Consider the following 18,522-nt stretch of genomic DNA (forward strand, 5'->3'; position numbering starts at 1 on the left):
GAAACTGAGTTTGACACCCCTGGTTTAACATGAAGCCGCGGGTTCTACCTGTTCAGGTAGAACAGAGGAAAACAACAAACCGTTCAGAGAGTGTCCGCCAGAGGGCGCTGCTCGCCTGCAGTGGTTTTAATGAGATGTTTAAAATGCGACCTGAGCCCAAATAGCTCAGAATAAACTGTTTAAGGAAAAGTAAAAACTAACAAATAAAACTTGCTTTAACTAAAAATGATTCTAAAACTTTATGTTTAGATATGAAGAATAATCTCTTTAGTTTTATTCTGAATTTTCTGTTGATTCTCAGATTTTTCTCAGATTTTATTTAACGCCTGTAAAAAATAATATTTTCCATATTAAACTTTATGTTTGAGTTGATTTCCAGCCGCTGGTTCTGGTTTTGTTTTCACCGTTTATGACGAAACGAAAGTGAAAGAAACCCGAAGCCGAACCTCCTCCTCCTCCTCCTGCTGCTGCTGCGGCGGTTCCGTCAGTTCGAGTCTGGACCCGAACCATGGAGGAGTCCGAGTGTCCCGCCGTGACCGTGGAGGGCGACTGGAGCCCGGCCCAGAGTAAAACCGTCCGGAACAAACTGCAGCTTTACTTCCAGAGCAAGAAGAAGTCCAGCGGAGGAGACTGCCGGGTGGAAGTGGAGGAGGAGGCCGCCAGAGCCGCCGTCTTCTTCCGAGCGGAGGAGGGTGAGTTCCTGCGAGGCTCTGGTTCTGCTCCGAACCGGGACGTAAAGGTCCAGTTTAGCCAGGGAGGAAAAGTTCACTGACTTAAAGAGACTCCTGAAGGAAAACCAGGAGCTGTTTTACTTTCTCAGTCCGAAACTTTCCTTCAAAAATGGCGTCTAAATGTTTAAAGTGATTAATTATGATCATAAACATCCTGCTGGTTAATAAACAACCTGACACGCAGCTGAGCTCCCAGCATGCACCTGGGCTGCTCCTTCATCCTGGAGGCACATGAGTCACCAGTCAGCTGATCAGGTCCGAGTCTGACCTCATGACCTGAGGCCGGGGTTAAAGGTCAGACTGACCTCATGACCTGAGGCCGGGGTTAAAGGTCAGACTGACCTCATGACCTGAGGCCGGGGTTAAAGGTCAGGATCAGAGCTGAGGTGATCTGGTCCAGCAGGGACATGGAGACAGAACCAGGCTGGTTCTGGAAGCTGTTACTCCAGAACCAGGCTGTTACTGGGAGTCCTGCTGGTTAAACTGGGCTGCTCTGCATTCAGAGTGTAACTGGATAAACGGTCAGGATGACTCGATGCTTCATGTGTTTGCAGTCAGAGATCAAGTCCTGGCTAAGAAGGATCATGAGATCAAGGTGGACGGTAAATCTGTGCGGCTGCGGCTCGGTTCTGGACCTGCTCAGGTAAAACCTGCCGTCTGGGTCAAGATCGATTATTTTAACGACCCTCAGGATAATAAATCATTTAGTTGTTGGTCGACATGAGTCCAGTTATAGAAGAACTTTAGTTTAATGTTTATCGGTTCTGACCCGATGCACATCAGAACCAGTGGATCTTCCCGTCTCAGATGATTCTCTCTGGTTTCTCCACAGATCCAGACGACCAGCAGCACCGACGGCTCAGGTAAACATCTCTGTTCTGGTCCAGATCCGGGTTCTGCTCTGGGTTTGACCCGGTTCTGTTTAATCGGTTTTAACTTAGTGAGACTGAGAGAAACTGTAAAATAATCAGACGACATTTAAACAAATGACCAGAGACTGAAACGTTTCTGCGCAAACATGAGGCGACAGTGGAGAGAAACAGGAAGGAACCGCCTGCAGAACCAGAACCATAAGGACCAGAACCATAAGGACCAGAACCGTGTCTCCGTCTGAAAACTGTCTGGACTGAATCTTCAGTTTTACTCAGAAACGCTGTCAGTTCATGAAGCCGACAGGAAATGGACCCGCAGCTCTAACAGAACTAAATACTTTGTGTTAAGAAGAGAAAATATCGTTTTGCAGCAGAATGCACCAAATAATTATACAAATGATATTTGATTCAGATCCAGCTGCAGATTCCAAGACCCAGAGACCAGAACCAGAACCAGAGGAAGGAGCTCCTGCAGGAAACCAGGGAGGTAAAAACACCAGAGATCAGAACAGAAACATGAAAATGATTTAAACCTTCAGGAGTTTTTTCTTCAACGGGACAAACTGTTACAGATTCTGGTTATTCTGACCTTAAATTCCTGCAGAATTCCCCTCTGACCATCTTACATTTCATCGCTTCCTCGTGAAACGAAGGGAAGCTAAAAATGTTTCTGTAAAACCTCTGCCAGGTTCTGGGTCGGATCCGGTCGTTGCCGTGGTTCTGGAGAACGTCTCGGAGAACCTGAACAAAGATTACCTGCAGATGCTGGTGGAAACCGTCTCTGGTCTGGATGAGAACGACTTCAGTCTGGAGATGATCTGGGAATCCAACCTGGCCGTGGTGAACTTCAGCGCCCCCACAGGTAGGAACCGGAACCAGAACCGGAACCAGAACCGGCTGACAGAGCCGGACCGGTCCCCTCTGTGAAACAAATTATAGTACGTCTAAACAAATCTGCATAAATGTCCAATCAGGAAGTGAAACGTCATTTTATAGATTCTTTAGACAGAATAAAATATTTCAAGGTTTTATGTTTTACATTTTTAATGTCAGGCAAAAAAAATCCAAAATTCAGTTTGTGAGAAAATTAGAAATCACATCAGATCAATAAAAATGATGTTTTAAGCACAGATATCAGCTTAAAGATTTTAAAGTTTCATATCTTCATCTGCCAGAATCTCAGTGGAGAAAGTTAAACTGGATAATAAAGAATAAAACTGTGAAGTTTGATGATCTTCTTTCTTACTTCCTCCCTCCCTAAACTGTAAACTGTTCATCAGACGTGGAAAAGTTTATAACTGCGAGTCAGAAAAACTCCAAGATGAAGAAACACGGACTGACGGCTCGGCCACTAGGGGCAGCGAAGAGCGTCCGCATGGAGAGTCTTCCTCCGACTGTCCTCAAAGGTAAACAAACATTTCAGAGATATGTTTGATTTTAATAAATACTCTTACAACTTTAACATTTATGCTTTTTTGGTTTAACTCTTAAGTTTTTGGAACAATGAGAGACACTCAGGTCTCATTTTTATCAATGGAATTAATGTTCTTAACCTAAATTACATGGAAGGTTTTGTTATTGAAATGATTACTGATATTTTTGCATGTTTTGTGTCGGATTGTCCCTGACTGGTTCCAGACATGATTGAGTTGTGGTTTGAGAAGAACTGGGAGCTTCCTGAGGACGTGGTGATGATCCCAGAGGAGCAGGCGGCCATCGTCTCCTTCAGGGACCCAAAAGGTTTCGCTCCTTTTCTCTGGTTCTTCATCAGTAAAGCCCTGCAGTGACAGGAGACCAGCTGTGAATAACAGGAGTAAAACTAGTCATTGGAACCAGAGCAGTTGGACTCTCACTCTGGGTTTAACCCAGTACGATGTTCGGTGTTAAACCCGGACATCGTACTGGTGAGTCTCGTTTTGTGATGCTCTTTGGTCCGTAGTCACAGCGGACTGTGGTGTGAAGCCGGTAGCTCCGCCCTAACCGCACCGCGTCACTGGACGTAGAGCTGCAGGTCGCTGAGCCGCTTTTACGGTGGAAAAGGACCAAACCGCATCCAGAACCGGGCCGAACCGCTCAGGGTGAACAAGGCGATTTAAAACCTAAAGCAGCAGCAGAGACCTGCAGTCAGACCCAACGTTTGGTCAGGATTAACAGACTGAAGGACTGAGTTCCTCTGGTTGCATCAAAGCAGCTTTTATTTTGAAAAACATCCCAGATTTGTTGTAGCATGATTATCTGCTGAATTCATCCTTTCACCGCCTCTCTCTGTTCTTGGTGTCTTGCTGCAGTTGTTCAGAGCATCTGCGTTAAAGAAGACCATGTGATGCGCTCCATCCCCGTCAAGCTGTACGCGTTCTACGAGTCTCTGGGAACCGCCCTGTACGGCCAGGCGCGGCCGGCCTGGAAGATGCCGGAGCCCGTCACCCAGAAGGTTCTGCCAGTGGTCTGGAAATTCCTCCTATTCAAGAAAATGCTGAAAAGCCTCAACGATCAGATGCGGCCGCATTTCTGCAGCGTAGATTTGGACCAGCCCGAGGTGAAACTCGGCCCCCTGCCGAGTTTTCTGAGGCAGAAAAGTCTGACTGCGAAAGACGTCGACAGCTGGGCGGAGACGGCGAAGGACGCCTTCTGCAGACTCATGGCCCAGTACTCGGCCTTCGAATGCGACGCGAACGCAGAGGCATGGAGAGCTGCTGAGAAGGAAGTCCGCTCGGTGGTGAAGGAAGACGCCTTAGTGGAGTTCGATCCATCCAGAGACGTGTTGACGGTCGCCGGCAGAGCTGACGATATAAAGAAAATCCGAGCTCCTGTAGAAAACATCCTTCTTAAATTAATGAGTCACATTGAACGGCAGACCAAAGGCGTGACTGAGCGCCTGGACTTTTCTCCTGCGTATTTCCACATCCTGACGGAGGAAGGGCTGCAGAAAGCTGCTTCTGACGTTTCTCCTGAGCTGAAGCTCTCGTTCAACGAAGCCACTGGGAGGTTGACCATTTCGGGACTCCCTGCTGAAGTTTACCAGATCAAATCCTGGATCCTAGAGAAAAATCTGAAGATGAAGAAGAAAAATCTGAATGTCCCTGCAGGCCTCCTGGAATACCTGCAGCAGGTGAACCCCATGGACATGTCAAAGAGTCTGTTCACGTCGCAAGGCATCAGCGCCATCTACTGCACAGAAAGCAGAGGCGTCTTCTTACTGGGGAGCTCTGACAGAGCCCTGGCCGACGCTGAGAGCAAGATGAAGAACGATCTGTTTGTGCAGAGTCTGGATGTGAAAGATCAGGAAGTTTTGAACCGTCAGAACTGGAAAGAGCTGATAGGGGAACTGCTGGACACCTACAACTCCTCCAACAACAAAACGGTCATCATCCACCCGGAGAGAAGAGACAAAGTAACGGTCGCCGGCTTCAGCAACCCTGTCAAAGAGGTGAGCGCCAGTCTGAGGGAGTTCATCCAGAACTACTCACAGGTTCAGGAGGTCCTTCGGGTCGAGTCCTGTGCCGTAGCTCAGTTCATTCAGAAGAACAGACACGAAGTTTGGTCCAGAGTCGCCAACGACAACAAGGTGTCTGTGACCTTTGACCCAGAACGACCAAAGATCGTCATCAGCGGGGCTCGACTTGATGCCCACAGAGCCAGATCCATCCTCCAACAACTGACCTCTGCTCTCTTTGCTGACACCTTAACTGTGGACAAACCTGGAGCAAAGAAGTACTTCCTGTCCCAAGGAAGCATGTTCCTGCCTCCAGTGATGGCAGAGTTCAGCTGTGTGGTGATGCTTCAGCCAGAGATCCAAGACGATGAAGAGGAGGAGGAAGGGAGCGTTGAAGACGAGTGTTACTGCAAGGTGCACACGGCCGGCGGGGTTCTGGTTTCTGTCAGCAGGGCGGATATCTGCAGCTTTAAGGTCGACGCTGTGGTCAACGCAGCCAATGAAGACCTGCAGCACATCGGCGGCTTGGCGTTGGCGCTGCTGAGGGCCGCTGGACCAAACCTGCAGAAGATCAGCAACGACCATGTAGCCAAACACGGGAAGCTCCGCCCAGGAGAGGCCATCGTGACTGATGGATGCAGTCTGCCCTGCAAATACGTCGTGCATGCCGTCGGTCCGCGCTACTCTGACTCTGACAGGAAGACATCAGTGTTTCGTCTAAAATGTGCAGTGACAGAGAGTTTGAAGCAAGCTGAGCTGGTCAGCTGCTCCACCGTCGCGATGCCAGCAATCAGCTCTGGTGTGTTCGGCTTTCCGGTGGATCTCTGCACCGAGACCATCGCCCGGGCCGTGCGGGAATACTGCGACAATCCCAGCACTCCGGGATGCTTAACCGAGATTCACCTGGTGGACAACAATGACGCCACCGTCAGGGTGATGGCAGCCGCCGTCAGCAGGGAGTTCAGCGACCTGGAGCCCATCATGACGCTTCCACAGCCGGCCGGCGGGAAACAGAGGGGGGCTGCAGGGTGAGTTTAACCAGAACCACAGCAGAACCACAGCAGAACCACAGCAGACGGGTTTCCTTCTCTCATCACATCCTGTTCATGAGGAGCTGAGTTTGTTAAAAACAACATTTGACAAATTATTACGAAGGTTGTTTATGAAGAAGTGATTTATATTGTGAGTAAAGAGCAGAAGAGGAACTCCATCGATTCTGATTTAAAAACTAGTTTCCAGTGTTTTGGGTCAGTCGGTAGCCTGGCGATGCTTCAGCCGTCCTCAGGAGATTTTATAAACAAGACAAGAGACCGAACCTGATGTGTGAATGAGTTAATGTGAATGGATGAATGTGGCTCTACTGTTAAAACTCTACTGATGTTATCGCCCCCTGCTGGCTCATGGCAGGTATCACATCAGTGTTGAACCCAGTGAGCTTCAGATTCACTGGCAGAAACGAAACTGAGCCACTTTCTCACTAAACGGGTTCCAGAGTCGGGCGGAGGAATGTTGTTAAACCACCAAAGTTATAAACAGAGTCTGAGATCAGGAGGGCAAAGGTCATCAGTGCAGCTTTTATTGCAGCTCTAATCTTTATGTTCAGTCAGAAACCAGGAAAGACGAGGATCCGAAGGTCAGGAATCAGGATTATGTTCAGTTTCACGGTTAAATGATGGAGGAGGATTTACTCAGAAGGAGAAATGAAACATTTCTGTACCTGGAGAACCAGAGAACCTCTGGAGAACCTGTGGAGAACCCAGAGAACCTCTGGAGAACCGGAGAACCTCTGGAGAACCCAGAGAACCTGTGGAGAACCAGAGAACTTCAGCAGCACAGGGGGAACGTCTGAAGATCCCAGAACCTTCTTACTGCCAGGCAGATGAAAACAGCAGGTTTACCTTAAATATTTCTCCTTTATTTACAGAGTTTTAGTGAAAACTGAGCCTCGCTCAGGTTGGTTAACCGTCTTTTTACTGCTGGAGCGTAAAAACGGGAACCAGCTGAATGTTTGGGTTCTTCAGGTCAAACTGAACCAAAATGTCAGATGTTTTACTTGGAGCCTAAAAATCTGGAGGAACTGATTTATGATTTAAACCAGGGGGTCCAAAGCGTGGCCCGGGGGCCGTGTGTGGCCCTTGGACTGTTTTTGTGGCCCCCAGCTGCAGTTCAAACTGATACAAATTAGTTTCAGTGGAAAATGTTAAGCATGAAACAAAGTTTTCATATTTTTATAACTGAGCTCTCATAATAACTAGAACCAAGTTTATCCAGAAACTTTTACTGAAAACCGATTTTTAATTTATTAAACTTTGATAAATAAAGCAAACATTTTGGAAGTAAGTGGACTGATATGACTAATATGTTCAAAACAGTTTGAAAACTCTTAATACAGCAAACATGGAAAAACATTTCTACATTTTGAAACTATGATGAAAATAATAATAATAATAATAATAATAATAATAATAATAATAATAATAAAGCAAAGTAAAATTTGATGACTGCTTTATTGATTTATGTTGTTTTATTTTCTCGGCCTGTGAATCGACTGCATGATTTCTGTGACTGAAAGTTTGGACCGATCTAAACCAGAACCAGATTTTAGTTTCTAACAGCTGGAGGAAATCCAGAATGACCTCTGATGTTTCCACCAGCGGTCAGCAGAGAGGACGAGGCAAAGGCTCCTGGTCCGGAGGAGAAAGAGGAGGGAGAGGAGGAGGAGGACGAGGAGGAGGAGGAAGAGGCAGAGGAGCAGAAGGAGGGAGAGGAGGAAGAAGAGAAGATGGAAGAGGAGGTTACCATGGCGATCATCAGCCAGGCGGTTCGAGCCCCAGAGGTCAGAACCGACATGGAGAGCAGGGAGGGTAAGTCCAAGTTCCTGTTGGTTTTAACAAATGGCCGTTAAGCATTAAAGGACATTTACATGTAAATATGTGAGATTCATCTCATTTCCATCTCCAGTCCCATTCTACCGACATAGATCTGCTTTTTGGCTATAAACCAGCTGAGACCGGATTCCTCTTTGTACTTTAGTGAAAGTAAAAACTCAGTTTTGTGCTGATTTCAGGTCTGGCAGGTTGGAGCAGATCACACCTGCAGGTCTGAAGATCACTCTGTGCACAGGAAACATTGAGGACCAGCAGGTGAGGCGTTCAGGAACATCTGGAAATTAATCAGCAAATTAATTCATTATTAAGGTTTTATTGACGTAAAACTAACAAATTTTTCCTGCTGAAAAGTTACTCGTAAGTTAATTTTGTCTTATTTAAAGCGTACTGAGATATTTCACTAGAAACTGGATCAAAAATACTTGGTAAGATTTAGTGTCCAGATCTTCAGCTAGATTGTCTATTTGTTTACGTCTTAATAAATATTTGAAGTATCAGAAACACAGAGGAGGAAATGCTAATGATGCTTTTTAAGCTTAAGACGGAGAAAAAATCGTTTAGAACATAAATTATAGCCAACAGCGCCCCCTGCAGCTCAGACATGAACATTTCATGGGATTGCTGTTCATCTCTCTTCTTTAAAGCTGAATCTTTTATTCTTCTCATCTCGTTTTTGGTTCCTGCACAAAGCCTTCAGTTTTCATCCTTTTCAGTGAATTTATTTTCAGATCCTCAGTTTGATGCTGAAGTCGGGTCCCAGCCCGTGCTCAGTGTGTTTTTAGTGATGCTCGGCTGTGGTTAGAGCTGTTCTGACCTCGGTCTGCAGACGGACGGCATCGTGAACACGGTGGCGGACAACATGAACCTGAGCCAGGGCGCCGTGTCCAAAGCCATCCTGGGGGCGGCGGGTGAGAACCTGCAGCTGGCCGTCCTGACCGAGGCCGGCGTGTCGGCGCTGCAGTTCGGAGACGTGGTCGTCACTGACGCGTTCAACCTGATGTGTCAGAAAGTCCTCCATGCTGTCTGCCCAAACTGGGACAGCGGCGGCGGTGAGGCGGAGAAGGTCAGAGGTCATTCAGGTCGTTTTATTTCCAGGCCGTTCGTTTAGTTGCATATTTCAGTAAGTTGTTGTCCCACAGCAGAATGTGCTGAACGTTTCAACATCAGGTCTTTCTGCCCTTTATGAAAGTAAAATCTCCTCTGACTGTGTCGCTGCTCTGACCAGGGGTTAGCAGACATCATCACTTCCTGTCTGAAGGAGGCTGAGAAGCTCCAGCTCACCTCTCTGTCCTTCCCGGCCATCGGAACCGGGAACCTGAGCTTCCCCAGGCAGCTGGTGGCCAGAGTCCTGCTGAGGCAGATCCACCTGTTCAGCCACCGGGGGGCGCCCCGCCACCTGAAGGAAGTGGTCATCGTGGTTCACCACAGCGACCGCCAAACCACCGATGTGAGACGACCTCTGCTGCGCTGCTTCAGGAAAACCTGCTGCAAAAACTCAACATGTGGTTTTTCCAGTGTTTCACCAGAGAGTTCAGTGGTCAGACGGGGAACGTCCAGCGTGGAGGTTCTGACGGGAACTGGTCTGCCGATCGGACGCAGCTCAGCCGGTCACAGCAGAACGCCAGTAGGAAAACATTTACAGCTTCTTGTCCTCAGAGCCGCTCAGATCATATTCTGCTTATTATGGGCTGGACTGCAGCTGCAGACAGATGGGGATGAATGAAGGAAAGCCAGGGTTTAACACAGAACGTGTTTCACATGATGGAAACATAAAACAATAAACTCATAATGACAATGCAAAGAAAAGCTTATGATGCCACAACCGTTCCAGTTATTAAAGCAACGCTGGAGAAATAGATTTTATCTGTGATTTAAAGGAAGTTTGTTTCAGATTAGAAGATGGTGTAGAACCAGGTGGTGTAGAACCGGGTGGTGTAGAACCAGCTGATGTAGAACCAGCTGATGTAGAACCAGCTGATGTAGAACCAGGTGGTGTAGAACCAGGTGGTGTAGAACCAGCTGGTGTAGAACCGGGCGGTGTAGAACCGGGTGGTGTAGAACCGGGTGGTGTAGAACCAGGTGGTGTAGAACCAGCTGATGTAGAACCAGCTGATGTAGAACCAGGTGGTGTAGAACCAGCTGATGTAGAACCAGGTGGTGTAGAACCGGGTGGTGTAGAACCAGCTGATGTAGAACCAGATGGTGTAGAACCGGGTGGTGTCTCTATGTTCCTGGTTTTAGTCAGAACTCCAGCAGCAGCGTTCTGGATCGTCTCTCCAGGTTGTTTAGAGAACAGAACCAACCAGAACCTCCAATAAAACGTTTAAATCCTGAATCGGTTCTTTGTGTCTCCGTTTGTCTCAGCGTCCTTCAGCCCGGTCTTGTCCCCGTCCCTCGGCGTCTACCGGATGCAGATGGGTCAGCTCGCCCTGGAGGTGTCGTCAGGAGACATCACCAAGGAGACCTGTGATGTCATCGTCAACTCATCCAATCAGAACTTCAACCTTCAAGCAGGTGATGGATGGTTGCTGGTTGTCTTCCTCTCCTCTCTGTTGAAAGCAGAACATCAATTTAATTACAATTAAATGTCCCTTTTTGAAATTACCAAAGACATAAGACAAAATTAAATTACACACAAAATTCAAATTCAAATATACAGGTTGTAACATTTTACAAACATTATGAAAGGACATTACTACACAATTTCAGCAATATCAACACTAAATCAAAAACAAAGATAAATAAAAATAAATGAATTTTGTATATAAATTTAGCCATTTCATCAGTTCAATCTTAATTTTTTCTCTCTTTAAATTTTTAAAGGTTCTTTTTAAAAGCTACATGATCGAGAATCAGTGTAATGCAGAAGGCAACATATCCCAGAAATAAGTTTCTCTGTATGCAGCTGTTTTATTGAGAGTGTTGGATTGACTGAGTGCTGATATAAAAGTGATAATTAAGGTTCATCTAGTAATAAAAACAACTTGACTTTTACTGAGAAAGTGAAAGTTTTTAACCTGATTTTTAGATTGTTTTGAATCTAGCATAAATATAAATGGATGAATTCTTTATGATTGTGTTATTAAAATACAAAAATGAACAAAGAGGACAGCACAGCATGCAGGCAGACAGCATACTGCTGACCCTATTTCCTGTTTGGAGATGGTGAAGTGGTGAACTCTGAACATGAACCCAGATCCAGTTCTTTTAATGGATGAAGGTTTATGGGTCCAGTTCTGGTTTCTGGTTTCATTTCTGCTGAAATCTCTCTGCTCTGTTCTTATCTGGTTAAAGTTCAAATTATCTTTATGATCCCAGCTCAGTCGTTTAAATCCCATCTGTCAGTGATAAACAGACATCCTGCCTGTGTTTTCCAGGCTTTCTGCTCGACCTGGGTTCTGTTTCTGTGGAGTTTTAAAGCGACTCATAGAGCTCTGATAGGTCCGGCTTAGTTGGGTTGAGGTTGGTCATTTCTTTCAGCTCAACTCCAACTGAGAAAAACTGAAAATGTAAAAAATCCCATCACAAGGAATAAAAGAAGGATCTGGAAAACCGGAAGTGATGGAAAAAATGAAGTTTATTGGATAAAACCAGGATGAAACTCAGTAGCAGAACTTTTACTGATCCAGTGTTTTCCTTATTTTTCAGGAGTTTCCAAGGCGATCTTGGACAACGCCGGCCCAACGGTTCTGTTGGAGTGTGCACAGATTGGTGAGTTTCTCATTTCTAGTTATTTAAAAACATTTTTATTGTTTTGTGTCATTTTGACAACAACCTGCACATCTGCAACAGTGTGAATGAACATGTTTCCTCTCTGCAGTGAATTCTCCGGGCTACATGCCTCGTTCCATGATCTTAACCTCAGGCGGTCAGCTTCCCTCCAGCAACATCATCCACATCGTCGGCCAGAATGATGCTACTAAGATTAAGGAAATGGTTCAGGGAGTCCTGAAGGTCTGCGAGGAGAACAAGTTCAGATCGGTCGCCTTCCCAGCTCTGGGAACAGGTCTGTGCTGGGAACAAAATACAAAAAAAATGCAAAACTGATGATATGTATCTATATATTTAAGCATTTTTGATTAGTATATTTTTTCCTTCTGATTGTTTTTGGCTTTTCACCACCAGATTCAGATTATTTTGCTGCCATTTGCCATCTTAGCTGCATAAAAACTAGCTTAGTGTAAATCATAAACTGCATCAACTTTTTGAATGGTAGAGTCTTAGCAAACCAGAGATTTTAGCACACAACCTATGTTGTTTTGTTGAACCATAAAAAAACTGTTAAAAAAAAAGGTTCCCCATCAGAGTCCTACATATGAAAATATATAAGTTAACTGTAGTGTTATTCTCCCGGACGAGCCCCCAAGAATCCAGCTGATCCAGGGTTAAGTGGTACCCATTTGACGCTCTTACTACTATATCTTACTTTTTTAACTTATAACATCACAGAGGAAATAAAATCACCAATGTAACTTGTAAACTCTGATGCTTGTGGCTAGCTCGCCACTTTTAATTCAGCATTGTGGATTATGAGTGGCGAGCTAGCCAGGAGCAGATCTGCTTTGCAGCAACCAAATAATTATACACACTGCATTTAAATATATTAAATATTAGTTTTTAGCTCTAAAATAAATACTTCATATTCAAAAAGGTTTTTATTTTCTAAACTGGCTGCAGCTGTTAAGGTGTGGATATAAAGCTATAAACAATTTGAAAGGGTACATTCAAACTCGGCACAAGTTTTGCTACATCATACTTATCGCTTCATCGTTTGCACATTGTTGAGCAGACTTGCTTCAGTTTTCATCCTCATCTTCATTATTTGGTTGGTCCGCACATCCCCTCCAGGTCAGGGTGGTGTCAGTCCATCGGCGGTGGCCGACGCCATGGTCGGTGCAGTGGTGGAGTTCGTGAGGAAGAAGCAGCCAAAGTTTGTTTGCAGCGTGAAGATCCTAATCTTTCAGACAGCCATGATCGCTGAATTTCACAACAGCATGAAAAAGAGGCAGGGAGAAGAGGTGGCGGAAAAGAGCATCTTCAACAAGATGAAAGGTATCCTCCTGCTTTGTTTTATGTGAAAACCTAATTACATTATCCAGAGATCATTTGTGAATAATTCTGTGAATCTGTGAATAGAGAGAAGGTTTCTGTTCTGTTGGAATCTAAACTAGTTACAGCAGGTCTCTAAATGCTTCTGGTTTCTGGGCTTACAGACTAACAGGTTGGTGTTGGATGAGTTTATGTACTTCCAGTAATCTAATTAAATATCTGAACATCATGTGAGGAAAATAATTTTGCATTTGTGGATGAAGAAATGCAAAATGTCACTTAATCTTAAGCAAGCTTTAGATTTCTGCAGATATACAACACATGGTGCAGGAAAGCATAAAGATGATAAATCTGCAGAAACATTGGAAATGATGTTCAAACTTTTAGCACTTTGGCTGTTAAGCAGAAACAGTCAAATTTAGCGCAGTCATTTCACATGATGAAAATATCTCTTGATCTGATTCCCAGATACATTTTCTTCACTTTTTGGACTTGGAGGGGAGCAGCAAAGCACTACTGACTTTTATCTGGAGCAGCAGGAGTTTGATCCCGCTGTGTTTCAGCTGTGTGCCGACAACCAAAGGGTTCGTATGAGAATCTCTGTGTGACTAATAGGAAGCTATTTAATCTCTGCAGCAGTTCATGACATCATCATCATGTGCTGTGCTGAGAACAAACTAGTTACCTGACTACCAGCCGGAAGGAGACCAAAACCAATCCTCTGCTCTTGATCTTCACCGGTTTTCTGGTTTTTCTTTCCACCACAGAATCTGAGCACGGCTAAGAAGAGGATCAGTGAGCTCATTCTGAATGAGCAGGCCCAGAGAACCATCAGGGACCAGTACATTAACCAGTTCACTCAGGCTGACATGGACGAGCTGAAGGCCCTGCAGAGGAATCTGACGGTGAGCATCCGCCTGGACAGAGGACAGGAAGACCAGGAGCCCCGGATCCACCTGGAAGGTCTGACCAGAGACGTCCTGACAGCCGAGTCAGACATCAGGTCAGCAAACAGACGATATGCTCCTTATAGGTACACAGTCATCAAATTACTCTGAAGTGTTCTTTCATCTTTTTGATGCTGCTTAGGAACATCATCCGGAAAGTGGAGAGAAGTGAGAATCTGAGGAACAAAGCCATGATGGTGAGGAAACAGGTGGAATGGAAGTTCCAGCACCAGGACGGATCAATGGTGTCCTTTGACATCCACACCAACCTCCAGCTTGAAGAAGCTTTTGAGAAAAATCAAAGTGTGAAGATCAAAATCAAAAACGAGACCTTTAACGCTGATCCAGTGATTAAAAGGGCCATTTCCACTAGCGGACGGAAGCAGATAGAGCTGATGAGAAATGACTTGAGAAGTGAGTGAATCTATGATCAGACAGGTTTCAGAGAGCTACCAGGCTCTAAAACTTTCAAACATTAAAAACTCTTCTTCTCGTAGCCCCTGACAATCCGCTGCCTCAGCACTGGGATGACATGAAGGGCAGCATCTTGAAGCGAGTTCCCCTGACTGCTGGGACCCAGGAATACAACGGCGTGTTGGCAGACGTTACTAAAAATGGACTTTCCTTGAACATCACCCAGGTACGTTCGTCTTCAGAACATCAGACATGCAAAGATTGACCTTTGACCTTCTGGACCTCCAGAATGCAGCCCTGAAAGCAGAGAAGAAAAGGCAAAATGCAGCTCAAACAAACCAATGAAATCAAATAAGAAGGAAACTCAGAAAACAGGAGATCATGAGGATCATTGAATAAAACACACACATAATAGAGATATTATTGTTTAGCTCTCATTTTAGTGAAAATATTTAGATGAACTGATTAAAACTGTATAAAAACCTTTAAATTTACCTTTAGCATTTACTTTTGTTAACACCTTACTTAACAATAGGTTAGACTTTGAATAACTTAATAAATACCAAAGGAAGTTATTTATAAAATTAGTAATTCAGATCAACAGCACCAGGTCTGGGCTCATGAAAAACATGAAATAACTCATAGAATGATATGGAGTAACATCATGGTTCAGTCAGCCAGCCTCCAGAGGCTCACAGCATGTAGTAATTATAGATCTTCACAGTGAATGTCATTAGTTTTATGAGCCAATCTAAATAATGCCAGATCATGTCAGGATCTCCTTCTGTCCCTACACAGTCAATCAGTCAAGTTTATTTGTATGCCACATTTCAGCAACAAGGCAGTTCAAAGTGATTTACATCATAAAAATGAAAAATATACAAAGTCACAGAAAATACAATTTTGTCAAGTGCCATCAATAAGCTTCTCTACTCTCACCTCTCTTATGAGATGCCAAACTTGACAAAATTGACAATGAACTAGACAATCAGAAACAATGTTTCAGTAGTTTTCTCCTAAATTAGTTTGTCTCTGCCAGACATAAAGCTTTACTCTAGAAGTTATTGAGAACGAGGCAGATCTCCGGTACTCAGTGAGTTATGTGGTGAAGAACAAAGGAAGATGTGATGGTGTGGCCATGATAGCATTTGATTTGACGATGCGATTGCACTGGTGTGTGGTGGGCCAAACATGGAGCTGCAATGTGGTGTTTCTTTCTCTTGGGACGGCTGAGGCAGAAAATGGGGAAAGCAGTGACGACTCGGTTAGAAGAACTAGCATAAAGGCAGTGTGTCCGAAGCTGCAGCATCTCCTTTCAAGACAATGGCAGCAGTGTGATTTCAGCAACAGGATCAGAGACTGTGTCTCTTTTTGGAGAATGTATAATTCAAATGGTTTTTTAATAGAATTATAAATAGCCACTTATTCAAGGCTTGCTTATTCTTCAGCTGGATCATAGTCACTGGATACCCAGATGATGGACTGAATATATACTTTGACTTTGGTTTACTGTGATGATGCTCTTCCAATGCAGCAACAGCCATGGAAGGAGAGAAACTTTCTTTAAGAGCAGGGTTTTTCTTAACCCCTTAACCCGCTGTGGAATGTCCACGTGCCGTTTTTCCATTTTATTTTCCGGGTCTGAGATTTAAGGGTTTAAACTGCTGGTGTCCATTATGACACTTTTATTGGGCAGCCTTGACCTCCCCACCCCCAGCCCCTTTGATTGGCACCGCATTCAACCAGTAATGTTATGAAATGGCTTTTTCCGAGCCAATAATATCCAGAGAGCGACTTGAGCTTGTGTTGACATGCCTGTATTCTTTCTGGAATATTTCTGACTGGTCAACTAGGAAACCCTAAAGCCACCGATGTGTAGCCAACATGTGTCCTGTCATAAGAATATAATGCATTTTGGGCTTTGTTTTGACATGAATCCACCAGCTGAATGTGTAACCATGTGTTATGTATGCATCTATGCTGCATCAAAGTCAAGCTTTCTGCTCCCTCATGCATAACGGTGTCTACAGGACTTTTTCTCACCAATGGAGAGCTGCAGAAAGACACGGTGTTAGAACCTGTCAAAACTGGATGTATTTCTTCAGCAGAACTTCACAACTCACGGGAGAGAATGATCATGACCATAAGAGTGCTGACAAGTTTTGGATCTGAGAATACCGGAAACTTTTAGTCCCCCGCTGCTACAGTCAGAGCAAGGGGGATAAAGCATACCGAAGAGCGAGAATGGGGGGCGAGGGAACGGTGGCACAGGAGGAACGGGGTTGGAAGGTCCCTTGAAGAAGGAGAGAAGATGGAGGGTAGACTGTGGGGGAAAGAGAGAAGTTGAGGTGGGGAGCTAGCATATCTTTAGAGGGCGGGGCTAGCGTACTGTTGAGGGCTGGGGGGACGGACGGATGGGGGCGGATGGACGAACAGCATGTTGCAAGAAGGGGGAGGAGGTCTGACTGTACTCTACCTCCCCCAGTGCCCCCAGATATGCTATTTTATTTCTATAATTATAAGTAATTTCCACTCTCAGTAATGTATCTAAAAGAGGATTCCTCTGGTCATTTATTAGAGTCTCATTGATCACTGTATGTTGAAGCACTGAGGAGTTAGTCATTAGAGATTTGTATATCAGGCGTTGTCCAAGTGTGCTACACTTGGACAACGCCTGTATATCATAAACATGTCCAAAATTACATTTCTTTTTTGTGCTATTTTGATCATTCTTGAAATCCACGAGCAGAATATTTTATTCTACAGATTTATTGTATTTTCCAGTCCATACATTCAACACTCAATGTGTATTTACAAAAAATCTAAATAAAAAATCTGGGTTAAGCAAAATTTTTCCATTTTTTGTGTGTTACACATGTAATAGTTACAAACTACTTACAGTTAAAATATTTTTGACTGCAAAATTGTTCAAGAGCAGCAGCTGATTTAATTTGGGTATACCTTTTCAGTGGTTTTTGGTGATTTAGGGGGTGAGGGTTAAGGGGTGAAAGCACAATGTGGTCAAACTAATTTCTTCTAGAACTGAATGCAGTTCATTCTGTTTTCAGAGTTTTCATATAATTCTCCATTTTCTGTGTGTAGTTCAGTCCCTCATGGCTGAAGGCTAACATGGACATAACACATGTGTTATGTTCATTTCATCCAAACAGTCTATGACAGTGTTTCTCAATCTTTTTTAGGCCAGCGCCCCCCTATCCCATATCCAGGTCCCTCACACCCCGCTTCCCGCCCCCCACCAAAGAATTTGTAGGCTACTTTACACTGACTATTATTTTATTATTAATATTACTATCAATATAGAGCTTTGGAGCTGACATCATAGCATGTGACGTTTACGTCGCTCGGCGCCATGTTTGCAGCCCACAGACCAAAACAAACTAGTCAGAACATCGGTGTTTCCATTGTGTTACCGACCGCAGTGAAGTTGTTTTCAAGTTGGATACTGGATATTCGTCCTCCGGAGTAAGAGACGTTCAGCTCAAGGTTGATTCGATTTATGAACGCTAATTTCGGCCAGCTGTTCTTTACTGGTCCCTCCTGAATCGCTTGGAGTTTCACATTGTCAATTTCCGAACACTCCTGTAAATAAATGCTTTGTCTTGTGACCAACTGAAACAAAAAATTGGTCATTCATGCTATTACACGAGGCACACTATCCTCTATTAAAATTTTAAATAATATTCAATAATTTAAATTAAATGTTTTCTTCAGTAGCTTCCAAATCGTGTGCCATTAACTCAATCTGTGTGAAATTGTTCTACCAGACTGTACAGATGAGGCACACTCGCCTTTATTACATTTTAACACTTTTTATATATTTTTTTTAGCTGTTTCTGTAGTCAAAATGTTGTATTTTTCTTAAATAGCTTCTAGGTCATGTGACCTATTAACTCAAAATCTGTGTGAAATTATTCTACTAAACTATATAGATTAGGCATATTTTTATTCCATTTTGACCCCTTTTTTATTTTTTAACCAAAATTATATTTTAAAAAATATATAAAAAAAATAATAAAATGTATTACCTCAGATGATCATCACTTGTTACCTGTAATGTTCAATTGCATAAAATTCCAGGACAGGATCTATCTCATTACATGTTCACTTACCTGAAATATGTTAAATACAACAAATATTTATTAAAGTGTGGTCTATTTCATAAAATTT

At 44.0% G+C, this 18,522-nt stretch overlaps 1 protein-coding gene across 2 annotated transcripts in view; it reads left to right on the plus strand.

The window, feature by feature from the left end:
• Positions 1–300: 300 nt before the first annotated feature.
• Positions 301–18,522, plus strand: part of LOC106938219 (poly [ADP-ribose] polymerase 14-like) — a 22,842-nt gene continuing 4,620 nt past the window's right edge. Inside the window, exons 1-22 of one of the 2 annotated variants that reach the window (XM_015020133.1) lie at positions 301–692; positions 1,286–1,374; positions 1,564–1,594; positions 2,016–2,090; positions 2,292–2,465; positions 2,884–3,009; positions 3,242–3,343; positions 3,892–6,064; positions 7,691–7,788; positions 7,825–7,900; positions 8,104–8,179; positions 8,751–8,987; positions 9,150–9,371; positions 9,440–9,548; positions 10,289–10,438; positions 11,573–11,635; positions 11,745–11,930; positions 12,773–12,976; positions 13,442–13,557; positions 13,741–13,976; positions 14,063–14,334; positions 14,418–14,560. In XM_015020133.1, the coding sequence (XP_014875619.1) occupies positions 509–692; positions 1,286–1,374; positions 1,564–1,594; positions 2,016–2,090; positions 2,292–2,465; positions 2,884–3,009; positions 3,242–3,343; positions 3,892–6,064; positions 7,691–7,788; positions 7,825–7,900; positions 8,104–8,179; positions 8,751–8,987; positions 9,150–9,371; positions 9,440–9,548; positions 10,289–10,438; positions 11,573–11,635; positions 11,745–11,930; positions 12,773–12,976; positions 13,442–13,557; positions 13,741–13,976; positions 14,063–14,334; positions 14,418–14,560 (5,142 nt within the window). In that variant the 5' untranslated portion in view covers positions 301–508. Of the gene's footprint in view, positions 693–1,285; positions 1,375–1,563; positions 1,595–2,015; positions 2,091–2,291; positions 2,466–2,883; positions 3,010–3,241; positions 3,344–3,891; positions 6,065–7,690; positions 7,901–8,103; positions 8,180–8,750; positions 8,988–9,149; positions 9,372–9,439; positions 9,549–10,288; positions 10,439–11,572; positions 11,636–11,744; positions 11,931–12,772; positions 12,977–13,441; positions 13,558–13,740; positions 13,977–14,062; positions 14,335–14,417; positions 14,561–18,522 lie in introns of both variants that reach the window. The other variant, XM_015020132.1, reaches the window with a different exon arrangement.

The sequence above is a fragment of the Poecilia latipinna genome, unplaced genomic scaffold (assembly GCF_001443285.1).
Source record: "Poecilia latipinna isolate Pla-1442-1.1 unplaced genomic scaffold, P_latipinna-1.0 Scaffold2536, whole genome shotgun sequence".
Classification (NCBI taxonomy): domain Eukaryota; kingdom Metazoa; phylum Chordata; class Actinopteri; order Cyprinodontiformes; family Poeciliidae; genus Poecilia; species Poecilia latipinna.